Source organism: Monodelphis domestica, chromosome 2, assembly GCF_027887165.1.
Source record: "Monodelphis domestica isolate mMonDom1 chromosome 2, mMonDom1.pri, whole genome shotgun sequence".
NCBI lineage: Eukaryota > Metazoa > Chordata > Mammalia > Didelphimorphia > Didelphidae > Monodelphis > Monodelphis domestica.
Window position 1 is genome coordinate 256,860,745 of NC_077228.1, and position 16,582 is coordinate 256,877,326.

At 37.9% G+C, this 16,582-nt stretch overlaps 1 protein-coding gene across 1 annotated transcript in view; it reads right to left on the minus strand.

The window, feature by feature from the left end:
- Positions 1–217: 217 nt before the first annotated feature.
- The window catches only part of LOC107648936 (zinc finger and SCAN domain-containing protein 12-like), an 18,781-nt gene continuing 2,416 nt past the window's right edge, over positions 218–16,582 (minus strand). Inside the window, 1 exon segment of the mRNA XM_056814688.1 lies at positions 218–8,098. Within this exon segment, the coding sequence (XP_056670666.1) occupies positions 7,230–8,098 (869 nt within the window). The 3' untranslated portion in view covers positions 218–7,229.

Here is a 16,582-nt window from a genome sequence, read left to right on the forward strand (position 1 = left end):
ATTGAGAGCCAGGCCTAAAGACAGGTCCTAGATTCAAATCTGGCCTCAGGCACTTCCTAGCTGTGTGACCCTGGGCAAGTCACTTTAACCCCCATTGCTTAGCCCTTACCAATCTTCTGCTTTGGAATCAACAATACATAGTATTGGTTCCAAGATGGAAGGTAAGGGTTTTTATTTAAAAAAAAAATAAAAGGTGAAGGATTCACAAATACCCACATTGGTTAATGTCTATATTTGCCTTGATCAGCTATATATGTTTCTGTTCTCAGTTTGGGGAATGGGGGGAAGAGTTGTAGTGGAAGGATGAGAAGGTATGTTTTTCTGTATATACATGTATATTTTTAAAGAGACAATGTTGATTTTGGATGAGAAGACAGTGTGATAAGATATAATAAGTTCATTCTTAAGGCAATTTCCCTTATTTGCTGCTCAAATACTTTTCAATCTGTTCTAAATTTTTCCATTTCCTTTTTGGTTCTGGAATTCTATATGAATTTTTTGAGAGTCTAGTATGCCCTTTACTACTGATAGGGGCATTTTCCTCTTTGTAAGTAAGCAATCCTACAAATAAAAGAAGCATTTTCTCCATTTGGAGTATTCATTTCAATGAGATCTTTAAAAAACCAAAAATTGTTAAACTTGTGTTGCCACTTCCTACAGTTTGGTTTGTTGTTGTGTGTGAGGGGGGAAGAGAGTGCCTGGTTTTTGCCACTTCTCAATTTGTCCTTGCTAGAGATTCATTTAGTCCTTGTTTTGGTCCTCAAAGAGAAAAATCACTAATTCCATCTTCCTAATGTTGGAGAAATTGAAGATATTGGTGAGAGCTCCAGATCAGTTAATAACTTCTATATTCAGAGCTATGCTTTTAAATTTTCTACCATCAAGAGCATTTCTTATGTCTTAATACAAAAATCTTTCTGTTTGTGTTGATTCCATATTTCACTCTTTTAACTTCATTCTCTGCTTGCAAATCACACCTTAAGTTTTCCAGTTGTGTTGTTAGATCAGACTTCCTTTTCTCCACTGAATCTGTCTCTTAGCAAATTAGTACAATTTTCTCTGCATTGAGTTAGCAACGTTTTCATATATAAACATGTTACCCATATTGCTTAAACCACATTAGCTTCTTTTTGGTTTGCCGTGCCTTTTACTTATTGGCAAAAATTTTCTCAAAATTTCTGAGTGTTTTGGATTGTGGGTCAAGACCCAGTGGGGGGAGTGGGGCCTGATAGGGGAGAGGGGAGGAACCTTGTATTGGGAACTTGTATATATTGCCTGTTTGAGGCCTAGTCAGTCAGCATTTCTTAGCCCATCATTGAAGTGCTCTTTTTCACGAAGGAGGGGAATAAACAACTGCCTCTTTTTTCTCCTACTTTCTGATTCCAGGTTTGGTTTATTTGAGTGAATGGGACTTATTTTTGAGTGGGGCACTTGTCATCATTTTTATCTCACACACTGGTAAAAAAGAACTGGCTAAGTGCATTTGGAGGGTAGCAGGGCAGTATTCTTAGATCCCCTGTTGAAATGAGCTATTAAAATAGAATAGTAAACTGAAGGAAACTGTTGCTTGTTGAAATAAAGAAGTAAACTGAGGGGAAACTATTTCTTCTTACAATAACTACTGTTCTACTCTCTAGCTGTGACTAGAGCTGCTATAGGAACTTAAGGCTGCTTATTTGTAATGGAGGTAGGAATGAGAAATGCTGCGGGATGCTGCCACACAGGGATGTTGGTACACAGGGGACTGCTCTGGGGTTTACTCTGGGGTTAGCCTACTGATCCCTACTGATGGCTAATGGACAAATCTATTTCCTAACCTCCTTCCTCCCTCACCCTCTCCTGAAAGCCTTTGGCTTCCTCCCACCACCACCCCCTTTTGAGTGGACTATAAAATACTCTAATTTTCTTTCTCAGGTAAGGGGTTTATTGTGATAACAGGATGGGAAACTGAGGTAAGAGGGATGGGGATGTCCCTAACTACAAGGGGGAATTTTGGGAGGGTTTGAAAAAGTAGTCCAGTCACAAAATGTGACTCTAAGACAATTAGAGGGATGGAGGACTACTGTTTGAATCTTCTTTCTTCTTCACCAAGAAAAGTCTCTTCTACAGCCTGGCTTTCCTCCTTTCTCAGCTTCAACCCCAGAGAGAAACAAAGTTCAAAGTCTCTCAGTTTTTCCTGGCCAGCTCAACCCTTAAATAGACCACCAACTCAAAAGCTTCTCCTTCGTCAACTTCAACTGTCCAAAGCCAGAGAACCCCAAAAACCAAGTCAGCCCCTCTAGGGGCTGCCAACTTCAAACCTCCAGGGAGAGAGAGTGACTCCAAGTCCCCTCCCCCTGTCAGCTCAAACTGCCAACTCCTGGGAACATTCCATTTGGAACCCTGGTTCTTGCATCTTGGTTTACAAGTTCTCTCAGTTTCTCTCCATGCCTCTACTACACTATGGAGGTCAAAATTTAACCATACCTAACTCAATTTTCCCATCTAGATCCCCAAGGGCTATTAGAATCTTATGATAAGGCATGACTTCCCCATTACCAAGGAATTAGGGAAGGACTAAGAATTATTCCTCCTCTTCATGACATTCACCAATTATGGATGTCTTAGACTGTCTAGGGGGAGGACTGAATAATGAACTTCCAAAATTGTATTTAATGACTCAAGATGCTGTATGTCTTTGCCTTTGATCACTGAGAGATTGGTGACCAATTTATTGACAACTCGCTACCTTGATCAATAAATTTATTTTCTTACCCAGAATCTAGTTTAGCAGAATTTTTAATCATCACATCTCTAAGAGCCAGCTTCCAGAATCACTCACCCAAGGGAATATGGCCTTATAACTCAGAGACTGAAAGAAATTCATTGTGAACTTCACTGTCTGGCAGGAATCTGTACCTCACTCAAATGACAGGGTGTCCAATCTTATTCCTACAAATTGTTTTTGCTGCTGAGATGTATTTTTTCAGGTTTTTTTCAGTTCTTTGTGTAAATAATCTTAAACCCAATGGATATGGTATATTTCTAAATATAAAACAAGTGTACATGTATTCAACAAACCTGGCATGACATATTAGTTACCAACATGAGCACAAACAGAGATACACACAAATACCTCTCAGTATGGCTAACAGATTGCCTTTCTTTAGAACAGTCAGATAGATTCTAAGAACCTACATGAAGAATAAATAAGAATGGGCAGTTTTACCCTGAAAAAAAAATACTCTTACAGAGGTTCAAAATGTCCTTCATCTCTATTTAATTAACAAAGGAAGTCTTTCCAAGCAGGGCTGCCCAGTCATACTAGTTCCTAACAGATGCTGAAACCTGAGTCCAAAGTCATCATTTAATGATGAAAGAAAAGCTTGCTATTCTATTTACTTGGCAAGTCTATCAAAAATAAAGTATTATCTAAATCCAAGCATCTCTGATTAAAGAGATCCAAAAGGACATAAATCTATCCTTTTGAGAATTTCTCTGACCCAAGCCATGTCCTTTGTATAAATTACAGTGTCCAAGAACAGGAAGCAAAATTCCACAGTCAAGATTTTAATCAAGATTTTAGAAAGGCACAAAATGTAGGGTTTTTGAATTCCCCAAGCAACACAAAAGTAAATTACCTTTGAAAATCAATTTTCCTAACCCCATTCGATTTAGCCAGAAATGGAGAGAAAGAGGTACTGCTCATAATTGGATTAATCCAATTAATTCCAGCCCTAGCCCAGTCACCACCCTCAACTGCAAGGAAATCAGAATTTCTCTCAGAATTTCAATGTAACTTCCCTTAGGAACTGCTTAGAACTCTGATAAGAATATTACAAAAGTATTTTGGATTGGAACACTGACATAATACCATGGCTTGCCATTTCTAAAAGAAGGAATAGGGGAAGGCAACAGGTTTAAGCTTAGTATGCTTTCATATTTATTAATTGTATGTTGGTAGGAATGGGACATGGAGATTTCACACAAAGAAGTGAAATGAGGTGTAGTAGTAGTCTCTCAGTAACCAGAATGACAATTGTCTTTGTGTGACACAAAGACACTTGTGCGTGAAGGAGATTTAAGTGGAAAAGTCGATGCACAGAGACAGTCCCACTCTCTTGGTGTTGGAAGCCTGGGTCCAATGGCACGAAAAATCGTTACACTTGGAGACTTCCTCAGCTGCATTGGATGGCCGTGTTGTCTTTTGTGCTCCAACATGTCCTAAGCACTCCACAGTGCTTTGCTGTGTTGCCTTCTCAGCCGTTGAACCTTCTTATTGGTTTCTTCCATCTGTTCGGCCAAAGCAGTCTTCACAGGCTGGGTGAGCAAAGCCTTAGTTCACCAGGGGTCGACGACCCGATGGCTACCCTCACAATGTTTAGCCGGCCTGTCGAAGCTGTTGCTCAGGGTGTGGCGGCTGCCGCATGCTAGCAGCTACTAGGAGCCACAAGTGAGAGCTGGGTGTCAGGTGAGGGTCAGAAGCTGGAGAGCTGCCCTAGGAGGGCACAACAAGCTCTCCATACCAGAGATATTACTCCTCCCTGAGCACCCCATACACCCCAATGTAATGAGGTAGGAGAGTCTTAAAAGCAGACAAGGCTGAGCAATGGAGTATGGAGAGTAGGAAGATTGTTTCATGAGAGGGAGAGAAGGGAGGCAAATCTCTAGGGATGTCAGTGGGGTGGCTTTTTTCTGTTGTTCACTTACATAAGAAATATACTTGTCAAGAACTCCCTGCATATTTGTCAAATGAATAATTGCTTATTGATATTTTTGTACCAAACATTTCTCACCAAAATCCATAATAGTCTTACTTGGTCTAGTACCAAGCAGGATCAAATAGAGCAAGAAAAAATAAGCAGATCCTTTTATTTTTGAAGTGGCTCACACAGTGTAAAAGTTTCCAAAAGATCAAAGCATACTTTTTTTCAATTTTTTTCTTTTTTTTCAGTGTGTTATCTTTCATAACATGACTAGTACAGAAATGTTTTGTATGACTGCACATGTGTAATTTATTTCAAATTGCTGGCCTTCTCAAGGCGGGAGGTAGAAAGGGAGTGAAGAAGATAATTTTGAACTCAAAAAAAATGTTTAGTGTTGAAAAAATTTTTATATGTAATTGGGAAAAAATATAAAAATTTTAAGTTGGTAAATCAATAGCATTTAGATTATTAAGAAATATGATAATGACTTCAAGAGGAAAAAAGAGTACAGGGAGGTGGCTCAGTGGATTCAGAGCCAGGTCTATAGATGGAAGGGTTCAAGCCTGGCCTCTGACACTTCCTACCTTTGTGACCTCAGGCAAGTCACTTAACCCACTTGCCTAGCCCTTACTGCTCTTCTGCGTTGGAACTGATATACATTATTGATTCTAAGTTGGAAGGTAAGAGTTTAAAAAAAATCCAGCTCAAGTCCTACATCCTCTATGAAGCCACTCCTGACTCCAACCACATTGTTCTTGCCATCTTCTGAATCTCCATTGCACTTATTTCTCTGACTCATGCAATTAAAACAACTATGAAACTTTTGAATTGTCTTGCACTATTGTTTCCTTTATCTCTTCAAAGAGACTGTAAGATCCACAACGGACCATGTCTCATACTTCTTGATCCACATAGCATTTATACTAATCACTGCAGGAAGAGTAACTGAAAGTTTACCTCCAATTTGTTTTGGGAGCCACGAAATTTTCTTAAAGTCTTTACAAAGAGACAGATTTTTCTCCATTATGGTCAGACTGATGTTGAATAAACATTGAGTAATGACTAAAAGTCTTCCCACATTCATTGCATTATATGAGCCACCTCTAATATGAATTCTCTGATGTTTACTGTAAACCTTAAAATTTCACAGACTTATGAATGTTAAAAATTTTACTCCACATTGAGGAATCCTCCAGTTCCCTACTTGAAATAATTCCCTACCAGATAGTGAGAACTCTACTTGAATGTGAAAACTCCTTGCTATGGGAGGACCTCTATTCCACCCATACTTAAGAATGCTTTAGGGCAGAAAACTCCTTGCTAAACAATGAAAGTACTTGAAAACCATACTTATAAAGGAAAGGAGTTCTTTGAGCCATGCCTATTTTTGGAATTGATACAATGGGATGCTAAGTGCCTATAAAGGTGGGGCAACTTGTAAACTACTTAGACCTAAAAGGTGAAAACTTACTCAGAGGTTTTCTCTTAATGAAATTACTTGACACAGCAGCATTTTTTTTCTGACTTACTAAAGAGATTAATCTACTCAGCTGTGAATTCAAAATGGGCTGTCTTTTGGAAAACATCTACAGTGATTGGTAGATGGAAGAACTTAGGGGAGGTGACATAGGAGATTTTGCCCTTAAAATATAGAGCTCAGAGAAGAGCTGAAAGACTCATTCTGAAACATTCAGATTGAGGAAGATCATTCTGAAACATTCAGATTGAGGAAGATCATTCTGAAACATTCAGATTGAGGAGGACTCATTCTGAAACATTCAGATTGAGGAAGGACTGATTCTGAAACATTCAAATGGAGGAGGGAGCTGGTGAAAGCAGCTGAGATGATGCTGGCCTGGTGTCACTAGAATCCTTGCTTAGGCAGACCTTGTGGTGAGTGTTAAAAGACTGACTGACTGATCTCTCTCTCTTAAGACTCAGGTCTAGGCCATGTTGGCTTAAGGCCCTTCATACTTATTTCCTTTTTTCTCTCTTTCTCTCTTTTCTTTAATTCCACATTTGTATTAATTAAAATCTCTATAAAACCCAGTTGACTTGGGTATTTGAATAATTGGGAATATTTCCCTGGCAACCACCTTATATTTGATTTAAAAACCAAGACACTGTAGTGAAACATATTTTCTGCGGTCAAATTTACTCACCCTCTCTTATATCTATCACAATTTATATCTTCCACTATTTTAATCACTACAGTTTAAGACCTCAACCATTTTAATTCTCACATTACTAAGGTCTGACCTCTGTCGGAAGGCTTTCCCACACTCATCACATTGGTAGGGCTTCTCCCTAGTATGTATTCTCTGGTGTTGAATAAGACTAGTAATTCCACGGTAAGCATTCCCACACTCATCACATTTATAAGGTCTTTCTCCAGTATGAATTCTTTGATGTTCAGTAAGGACTGATCTTTGAGTGAAAGCTTTCCCACACTGATCACATTTATAGGATCTCTCTCCAGTGTGAATTTGCTGATGTTCTATAAGGCTCGTTCTTTGAATGAATGCTTTCCCACACACATCACATTTATAGGGTTTTTCCCCAGTGTGTCCTCTGATGCTGAATAAGGCCACTTTGACTGAAGGCTTTCCCACATTCATTACATTGATGGCATTTCTCTTTGTGATGGATTTCTTGATGTGAAACAATAGATGAATTATAAACAAAGACTTTTCCACATTCACTGCACTCATAGGGTTTTTCCCCTGTATGAACTCCTTGATGTTGAATAAGGATTGAGCGGCAACTAAAACTTTTATTACACTGATTACACTGATGTGGTTTGACTCTGGTGTGGATTTTAAGGTGATGAAAAAGACCTGCTTTCTGACTGAAGGCTTTCCCACATTCATTACAATGATAATATTTCTCTCCTATATGAAGTCTCTGATGTTGATTAAGGGCTGACCACCGACCAAAAGCTTTCCCACACTCATTACATTTATAGGGTTTCTCCCCAGTATGGATTATTTTATGTCGAATAAGTACAGTTCTTCCTCAGAAAGCTTTTCCACATTCTTCACATTTATAGTGTCTGTCTCCAGTATGGATTCTTTGATGTTCAATAAGCCTAGAGTTCTGACTAAAGGTTTTTCCACATTCATCACACTCATAAGGCTTTTCCTCAGAATACATTCTCTTATTTTCAATAACACTTGGGCTCTGAGTGAAGCTTATTTCATTTTCATCACAGTTAGACTGTTTATCCCCTGTGGGATATTCACAGGGGTCTTCCACTTTGTCCCCCTGTTGCTCATCAGTTTCTTCACACTCAGGACCTGAAAGTATTCCTTTATTAAGTTTGCCAGATATGTCCCTGTTTAGTTCCATTTTTTCAAGGTTCTCCAGCTTTGAAGTCAACTTCCCATGCTCACTTCTGGTCTCATCATCTGAAACTATAAAGAGTGAATGACACCTAGTGCAATTATCAATAATATGGAAATAGGTTTTGATCAATGACACAAGTAAAACCCAGTGGAATTGTGTGTCGGCTACAGGGGGAAGGGGAGAGGAGGGGAGGGAAAGAACATGAATCATGTAACCAAGGAAAAATATTCTAAATTAAGTAAAAATTTTTAATTAAAAACAAAGAGTACTTTTCCTCTGTGCTAGGAAGCAATAAACTGTAAGGGAAGAATAATAGGGTAGGATAGGGAGAGAAATTAGATTTATGATTTCATTGAACTCTTGAAAAAGGGAACTCCTGCCAACACAGTTCTTAATGCAATAAATATTAACTAGAAATCTATGGCTTGTCTACAACTTAATTCAAAATATAAATAGGAAGGTTAATCAGAAGGTATCAGAAAGGGAACTTATTCAATAAGGACTAAGGTGAGGTTCTTTCCATGGAATCTGTCCATTAAGAAATGTGAAAGGGAAGAGAGGAGCAAGGTTCAATTGAGATGATTTGCTGTATGATTCCCCATCCTTATAACTTAAACATACAAGCAGTCAAACCCACTCCACTTACATATTCTGCATATAAAATACACACATAATAAGAAAGGTTTTTATATTTTCCCATATTTCTTAGTATTAGCTCCCCAGAGGAGGAAGCTGTGAACATTATAAACAATGAAAATGTTGTGACTGGTAATGATAAGCAATTTCTAATCATATATGAAATAAGGGGTGAAATAAAATGATAGAGAAAATATGTTGACTAAAGCAGTGGGTCACATACTTAGCACTGGAAGGGTTTCAGGACAAGTCTGAGAATCCTTTTTTGCAGATGAAAAACTGAGGCCAAGGTCTCAGTAACTTGCTCAAGTTCATAAAGGTAGCAAGTTCATAAAGTAGCAGTGCTAAGATTTGAACTTAAGCCCTTTGACTCCAAATCCAGTGCTCTTTCCACCTATGATCTATCAACCTAAAAAACAGTTAAACATGGGAAGAAGAGTCTTTGAAAGGACAAAGTCAAAGTGGTAGATGACAATGTCATGATCTAGTACTGATGACTTGCTTGGATAGAACATAGGAACACTGAGTTTAGTGAGCAGAAGGCTGGAAAGGTTTTATGTGACAAAATGTAGTAGAACATGGCTAATTTTGAATATGAAGGGGGAAGTGTAAAAGAACACGAGATTTGGAGTCAGAGAACTTGGATTCAAACCAGAGTTCTGATACTTGTGTTCTTGAGGAAGTCCCTTGATTTCTCTAGGCTTGTTTCCTCATCTTAAAAATGAGCAAGTTGTCTGGGGTCTCCTCTAACTCTTGAAGTACTAGGATAGGTTGCAATGAAGGGAATGAGTAAGGCTGAGACCCCAGGAAACAGGAAAGTGGAGAAGCCTCCTTTAGTATAATAAGAGGGGAAACATTATTTAGAGCACTAAAGCAACCTTGGGTAACTCTTCTCACTGTTCTCCACAGATAAATTATTTCTCCATTCAACAAGCACTTAAGTGCCTGTCATGTGTGATAGGCTTTGAGGATTGAAAGACAGTCCCTGTCCCTTAGGAGCTTCTGTCCCAACTTGGAGAAAGGGGAGAGGCAAGGAGAGAAAATAGATATACAGGCAAATAAATACAAAGTAAATGCAAATCTCCTCACCTCTCTCTTGTAGGGCATGGGGCTCTGATGTACTGGACTGTCAGAGGTCAGAGGAGCAAGGTTGCTGTGTTTTTCTTAGAGATGTCACCTCCCTCAAAGACATTTCCTGTTCTTGTGAACATGCTGAGTCCTATGGACAATTAATTACATTTAGTTGGGTTTGTGAGACAATCATTCTGGGAACAAGAAGTAACAACTTCACATTATCCAAAAATGAGAAAGGAAAAAATGCTTTGGATTGAATTGCTTGCCAGCTTTAGGAGTGGGGAGGGAAGAAGGGAGGGAGACAATATGGATCCTATAACTTGGAGAAACTTATGTGGAAATCTGTTATTAAAAATTTAAAAAGAATTTAAGAAAGAATTTTAAAAAATCCTACCCATTTTTAAGGACAACTTCAAATGTCACCTCTTCCACAAAGTTTTCCCCAACAATGGCAATTTCCCTCTCTTCAGCACTTTATTTGTAATACAACACTTGTCACATTCTGCGTGATGATATGAATTGTATTACAACTCTAATAAATATCTTATTGCCCCTACTAGACTATAAGCTCTGAAACATCAGGGATAATGCCTCAATAATCATCTGTACACTCGCTCCCTACAGACACTTGCACTGACCCTTGAAGAGAACAGGCAATAAATACTTGTTAAAGAACATCTAGAGAAGGAAAACCAAGATGATCAAGGGCCTCAAGTTTATAACATATAGGAGCTAATTGAAGGAACTGGAGATTTAGCCTATTTGATGACTTAGAAGACTGATTTCAAGTAACTGAAAGATTGGCAAATGGAGAAAGGATTTGTTCTACTTGACCCCAGAAGCAAAATTAAGTGTAATGAGAGGAAGTTGTAAATAGGCAGATTTCTTATTGTTCAGACCTATCTAACTTTTTATGACTTCACTTGGGGTTTTCTTAGCAAAGATATGGAATGATTTGCCATTTCCTCCTCTAACTCATTTTATAAATGAGGAAACAGAGGGGTGAACAGGGTTAAGTGACTTGCTCCAGGTCTAAGTGTCTAAGACCAGATTTAAACTCAGGAAGATGAGTTTTTCTGACTCTAGGCCCAGCACTCTATCCACTGAGCCACCTAGCTGACCCTGTTACAACAACAAAAGAGTAGAATGGGTGACCATGTGTGGGTTCTTTCTCATTTAAGGTCTTCAGGCAACAGCTGGATGATCATCTTTTTGTTATGCTGAATCAGGGAGTCTTGTTTAGGTCTTTTCAATTCTGAGTCTATAATACAGACTATCAAATTCCTCCTTCAGTCCAAAAAACCCATACCAATACGAAAGTCATCCAGTTCAAATGCAGCCTGAAACTGAATTCTCCTTCTGTCACTGATCCTTAATAAAAATAAATTTGTTTAAAAATCTATAGAGCATAAGTAATAAGCAAGATCCTAATAAAAATAGTCCAATTTGACTTCATAAATAGTTTTAAGAAAGTTTTAAATTTAGGATGAGATCCTTAACTGGAATATAACAAGCAGCACATAACTTATTCAAAAGGAATAGGATAGTTATTAAGCATCCACTATATGCCAGTCACTGTGCTAAGCACAGGGAGTACAAAAAGAAGCAAAAGCATTCCCTATCACCAAGGAGCTTACAATCTAACAGGAGAAACAATATACAAATAAATATATACAAAGTAAGCTATATACAGGTTAAATACAAAATAAATACTGGAGGGAAGGCACTAGAATGAAGAAGGATTAGGAAAGACTCCCTGCAGATAAGATTTAAGTAAACCAGGGAGGTCAGTAGTTAGACCTTTTCTAGATAAGTACAAAGGGCAGAAATGATTTAGGATGGTCAAGTAAAATTTTTTTTCAGGATAGGGGAGATAAAGGCATGTTTTTAGGCAGTAGGAAATGAGCTAGTAGACAGGAAGAGATTGACAATAAGTGCAAGTGAAGATAACAGAGGGGAAATCTGTCAGAAGCATACGAAATGGGATTACCAACAAGTAGAAATATTCACCTTGGTAAAGAGTTGGGCCATTTCATCAGTATGGAATAAGAGTGAAAGAGAAAAAAATAACAGAAGGTACATAAGTTGATAGAAGATAAGGAAGAAGAGAAAAGAGGGGGTTTACAGCAAGTAGCCATATTATTGATGTTTTCATTACCATCAGCTGTGACCACTGGACATGCTATTGCTTCCTGGAGCCACAGGTGAAAGTTGGTTGAAAGATAGACACTAAAAGTAGATAAATAATCCTGAAAAAAGCTCAGCAAACCCTTATACCAGAGGTATTACTCCTCTCTAACACCCTATCCATCCCTCCACACTAGGCTAGTGACACTGGTCTCCTAGTTGTTCCAAGGCATTCCATCTCTCAGCTCCAGGCATTATCTCCCTATTCCTAGAATGCTCTTTCTCAACTCCATCTACTGACTTCTTTGATTTCCTTTTAAGACCCAATTAAAATCCCATTTTCTACAGGATGCCCTTCCCAACCCCTCTTAATTTTTATACCTGGCCTTCTCTTAACTATTTTCTGTTTTGCTATATATAGCTTGTTTGTACATATTTGTTTTCTTATTCTCTCCCATTAGCGATTGTGAGCTCCTTAAAGGCAGAGTGTGTCTTTTGCCACTTTATGTCCTAAGTGTTTAGCTCAATACCTGGCATGTAGAAGTGTTTAATAAATGTTAACACTGACTGACCTCATTTAACATAGAAGGAAAATAGAGATATAGAGAGGTTGTGACATAAGATATATGTGGTAGAGTCAAGATTTGAACCCAGGTCCTCTGGCACCAGATCCTATAAACTTCCCACTGCACTAACATGTGTTAACTTGGAAATAACACAGAACTACTAAAGTAGTCAGAAAAAAAACTTGTCCTTAATCAGGAAAGAGATCCAATAATTGGCCACTACACAGAGCTGGGCTCTGGGGACAGTATCTCTGGAAGAATGCCCCACACAAGATGATTCTCCAAAAAATGACAATACTTGGGAATCTTTTATACCCTCTGGAGAACTTGGTATAGCAAGTATGCATAGACAAGCTGAAGCAAGCTGCAAAGAGGGTGCAGCCAGCAGCTGGGGTATCAGGGACTGAGCAGTCAACTACTATGTATACAAAAAGAAAAGGTCAAACCAAAACCTAGGCTTCCTGAAAGAGGGCTTTAATACAATGGCAGGAAGCTACTAAGACAAATAAGGGTACTCAATTTAGGACTCTGCCTACCGGTCCCACCCAAACTGGGATCACCAAACACTTCAAAGTTCAGTCCAAAACAAGTGTGTCTTGAGTTCTCCAGCAAGAGGGGCAAACTTAAAACTTGTAGAAAACCCGGTTGACACATACTAAATTAAAAATGCTAGGAACAAAGAAGAATGCCATTTATTAAAACAGCCACACACACCCTCCCCAACCCAGGTTTCACTTCATCCATAAAACCTACCTTTTATACTGCCAGCTGAAATGATCCTAAACTCCTCAAATGCCTATCTGACTTCTCCTATGCATGCTTCAACTTTATTATGGCAACCTGTATATATGCCATTTCTCTCATAATAACTAGAATTTATATAGCATGTTAAGGTTTTGCAAAGTGTTTTATCCCATTTGATCCTTACAACAGTCTTAGGAGGTAGATTCAATTATTAGCCCTGTTTTACAGATAAGAAACAGAGGGTGAAAGGACACTAAAATGTTCAAGTCAAGAATCAAATTCTGTTCTTTCTGACTCAAGTCCAATATTCCAGTCATTGTTCCCTAGAGGGAAAGAACTATGTTATTTTTCATAATCACAGGGCTTAGAATAACACCAAACCCATAATAAGAGCTTAATTTTTGTAGCTAAATGCAGGAAAATGCACAAGTGAACATTGAGAGAACTGGCAAAGGTTTGTCTCCAGTATGGACTCTGAGATGGTGAAATGAGATGGTCTGCATTCTGGCTGAAGGCTTTCCCACATTTTTTCCACTGATAATGTTTCTCTCCAGTGTGAAGTTTCTGGTGCTGATTAAGAGCTGACCGCTGACCAAAGGCTTTCCCACACACTTCACACTTATAAGGTCTTTCTCCAGTGTGAGTTCTCTTATGTCGAATTAGGCTAATGCTAGCACTGAAGGCTTTTCCACATTCCATACATTTGTATGGTCTATCTCCATTGTGGATTCTCTGATGTTCAGTAAGGCCTGCACTCTGACTGAAGGCTTTCATACACTCATAACATTCATATGATCTCTCTCCAGTGAGTGCTCTGATGCTGAATGAGGACTGAATTCTTTTTTTTTCTTTTCCCTAAGTAGCTTTAATATAGTCCTCATAATCTTGTTTACAATTTATTATTTTTTTAAATTTTATAGTATTTATTTGATTATTTCCATGCATTATTCATTAAAGACAAAGATCATTTTCTTTTCCTTCCCCCCCCCCCCCCGTAGCCGACGCGTGATTCCACTGGGTATCACATGTGTTCTTGATTCGAACCCATTGCCATGTTGTTAATATTTGCATTAGAGTGTTCGTTTAGAGTCTCTCCTCTGTCATGTCCCCTCAACCGCTGTAGTCAGGCAGTTGCTTTTTGAGGACTGAATTCTGAGTGAAACTCACTCCACACTTATCACATTTGTGTCTTCATTCTCCCACTAGGTTTCTCTGTTGCCTTTCTATTCTTTGCACATCCTTGCTGCATTGTCCAGGCAGCTCCATGTCTTCCTCTTCAGATTTTTTTTTGCTGTAGAACCAATTTCCCATTCTCAACTTGAGAAGTATCACCTGAAACATTAATTAATGTCATTCATTCAACAGTATTTATTGAACACACATTGAAAAGAAAGAAGGGAAGAAGTATTTACATGGTATTTACTATGTTTCAGGAAATATTTTCTTATTTGATCCTTACAACAATCCTACAAGGTAGGTCCAATTATTATCTCCATTTTACAGTTAAGAAAACTGAGGAAAATAGAAGATCAAGGAATACTTAGGTTTAAGGTGTAAGAAAACTGTAAAGGGGAGGGGGGAAGGGAGGTGTATGTCTAAGTTATGAAGAGCCTTGAACTTTAAATGCCAAACAGAGGATTTTTTATTTTATAGGCAGACACTGAAGTTAACTGAGTAGAAGATGACTTTTATAATAACAAAACTAATTTTTAAAATTAAACTTTAATTTAATACCTATAAGCTACCATCCTTCCCCCTGCTATCAAAATCAGCAAATACAGTTATCTGAAAATTGCCTTTTTGAGATAGAAGTTCAGATCTTGTCCCGATATTCTCATCTTTATACTTCACTTTGAACCTCTAATTTCAAAGAAGTAAATGGTAAAGAAAGCTGGTGGCACAAAAGACAGAGTACTAGACTTGGAGTTAGGGGGACCTTGATTTCAAATCTAACCTTGAACACTTATCAATGTGATTCTGAACAAGTCACTTAATTTCTGTCTGCCTCAGTTTTCTCATCTGCAAAACAGGGATAACAATAGCAAGCACCTACTGAGGTTGTAGTGAGGATCAAATGGATTAAAATTATAAAGTGCTTAGCAAATAGTCCCTGGAACATAGAAGATACTAGATAAATGCTTGTTTCCTTCCTTCAATAATCTCACTAGGCTCACATAGCTCCTACATAAATGACCTGTTTTCTCCCTATGTATGATGGATTTTTATTTTTTAAAATAATTAATTTAAAAGGCAATTGCCACTAAAAGTAGGAAATAACACAAATAAGAAGATCTGATTAGCTCAGTTTTTATCTTTTCTATCCTTTATTCTTTTTTTTTTAACCCTTACCTTCTGCCTTGGAATCAATCAACACTGTGTATTGATTCCAAGACAGAAGAGTGGTATGGGCTAGGCAATGGGAGTCAAGTGATTTGCCCAGGGTCACACAGCTAGGAAGTGTCTGAAGCCAGATTTAAACCCAGGACCTTCCATCTCTAGGCCTGGCTCTCAATCCACTGAGCTACCCAGCTGCCCCCTCTATCCTTTATTCTTGTTTTCTTTTCCTATCCTCCTTCTCCTAAAGTATTTTTCTTTAGCTGTCCCTCCTGCTTTTCCTTCCTTAATTAATTATAATATGGAACTGATATATTATTGATTATTATATTATATACAATATTATTATATCATATACAGTTATATACAATATATTATATACAACATAATATGTTATATTGATTTTTCCCTATTCTAAATTTTAAAAAGAGCAGAATTGTTAAAGGCTATTTTTTGGGAAAAAATATAAGATAAATTACCCAGATTAATTTAAAGTTATTTTCTAGTTGCCTATGAAATGTGTGAGTTTTCTTTCACTGGGTCAGAGGGATCAAAAGAAAAAGTGTTCCAGGAAGTTCTCAAAGGAAGCTTTTGAAGAGATGCTCCAAATCACTAATGATTAGAGAAATGCAAATCAGTTCTCTCTCATACCCATCAGGTTGGCAAAGATGACAAAAAAAAATGAAAAAGACAAATATTGTAGGGTTTGCAGAAAAACAGGTACACTAATACATTATTGGTGGAGCTATGAATTGATCCAATCATTTTAGAAAGCAGTTTGGAACTATGCTCCAAAAATTGCTAAATTATGCATATCCGTTAATATCCTCTCTATATTGCTACTAGGCTTATAGCCTAAAAAGATCAATATAATAAAAAATATCCATAACAGCCCCAAACTGGAAACCTTAGGAACTCACCTAAGGTCCCCACCTAGTGGGGAATAGCAAGTCACTTAGAGTGATCTCCATCTTGCTTCTGTTTTCTCAACTATGAAATGAGGATGATAATAGCATCTCCACCCAGGGTTATTGTGAGGGTCAAATAAGATAATATTTGTAAAGCACTTAC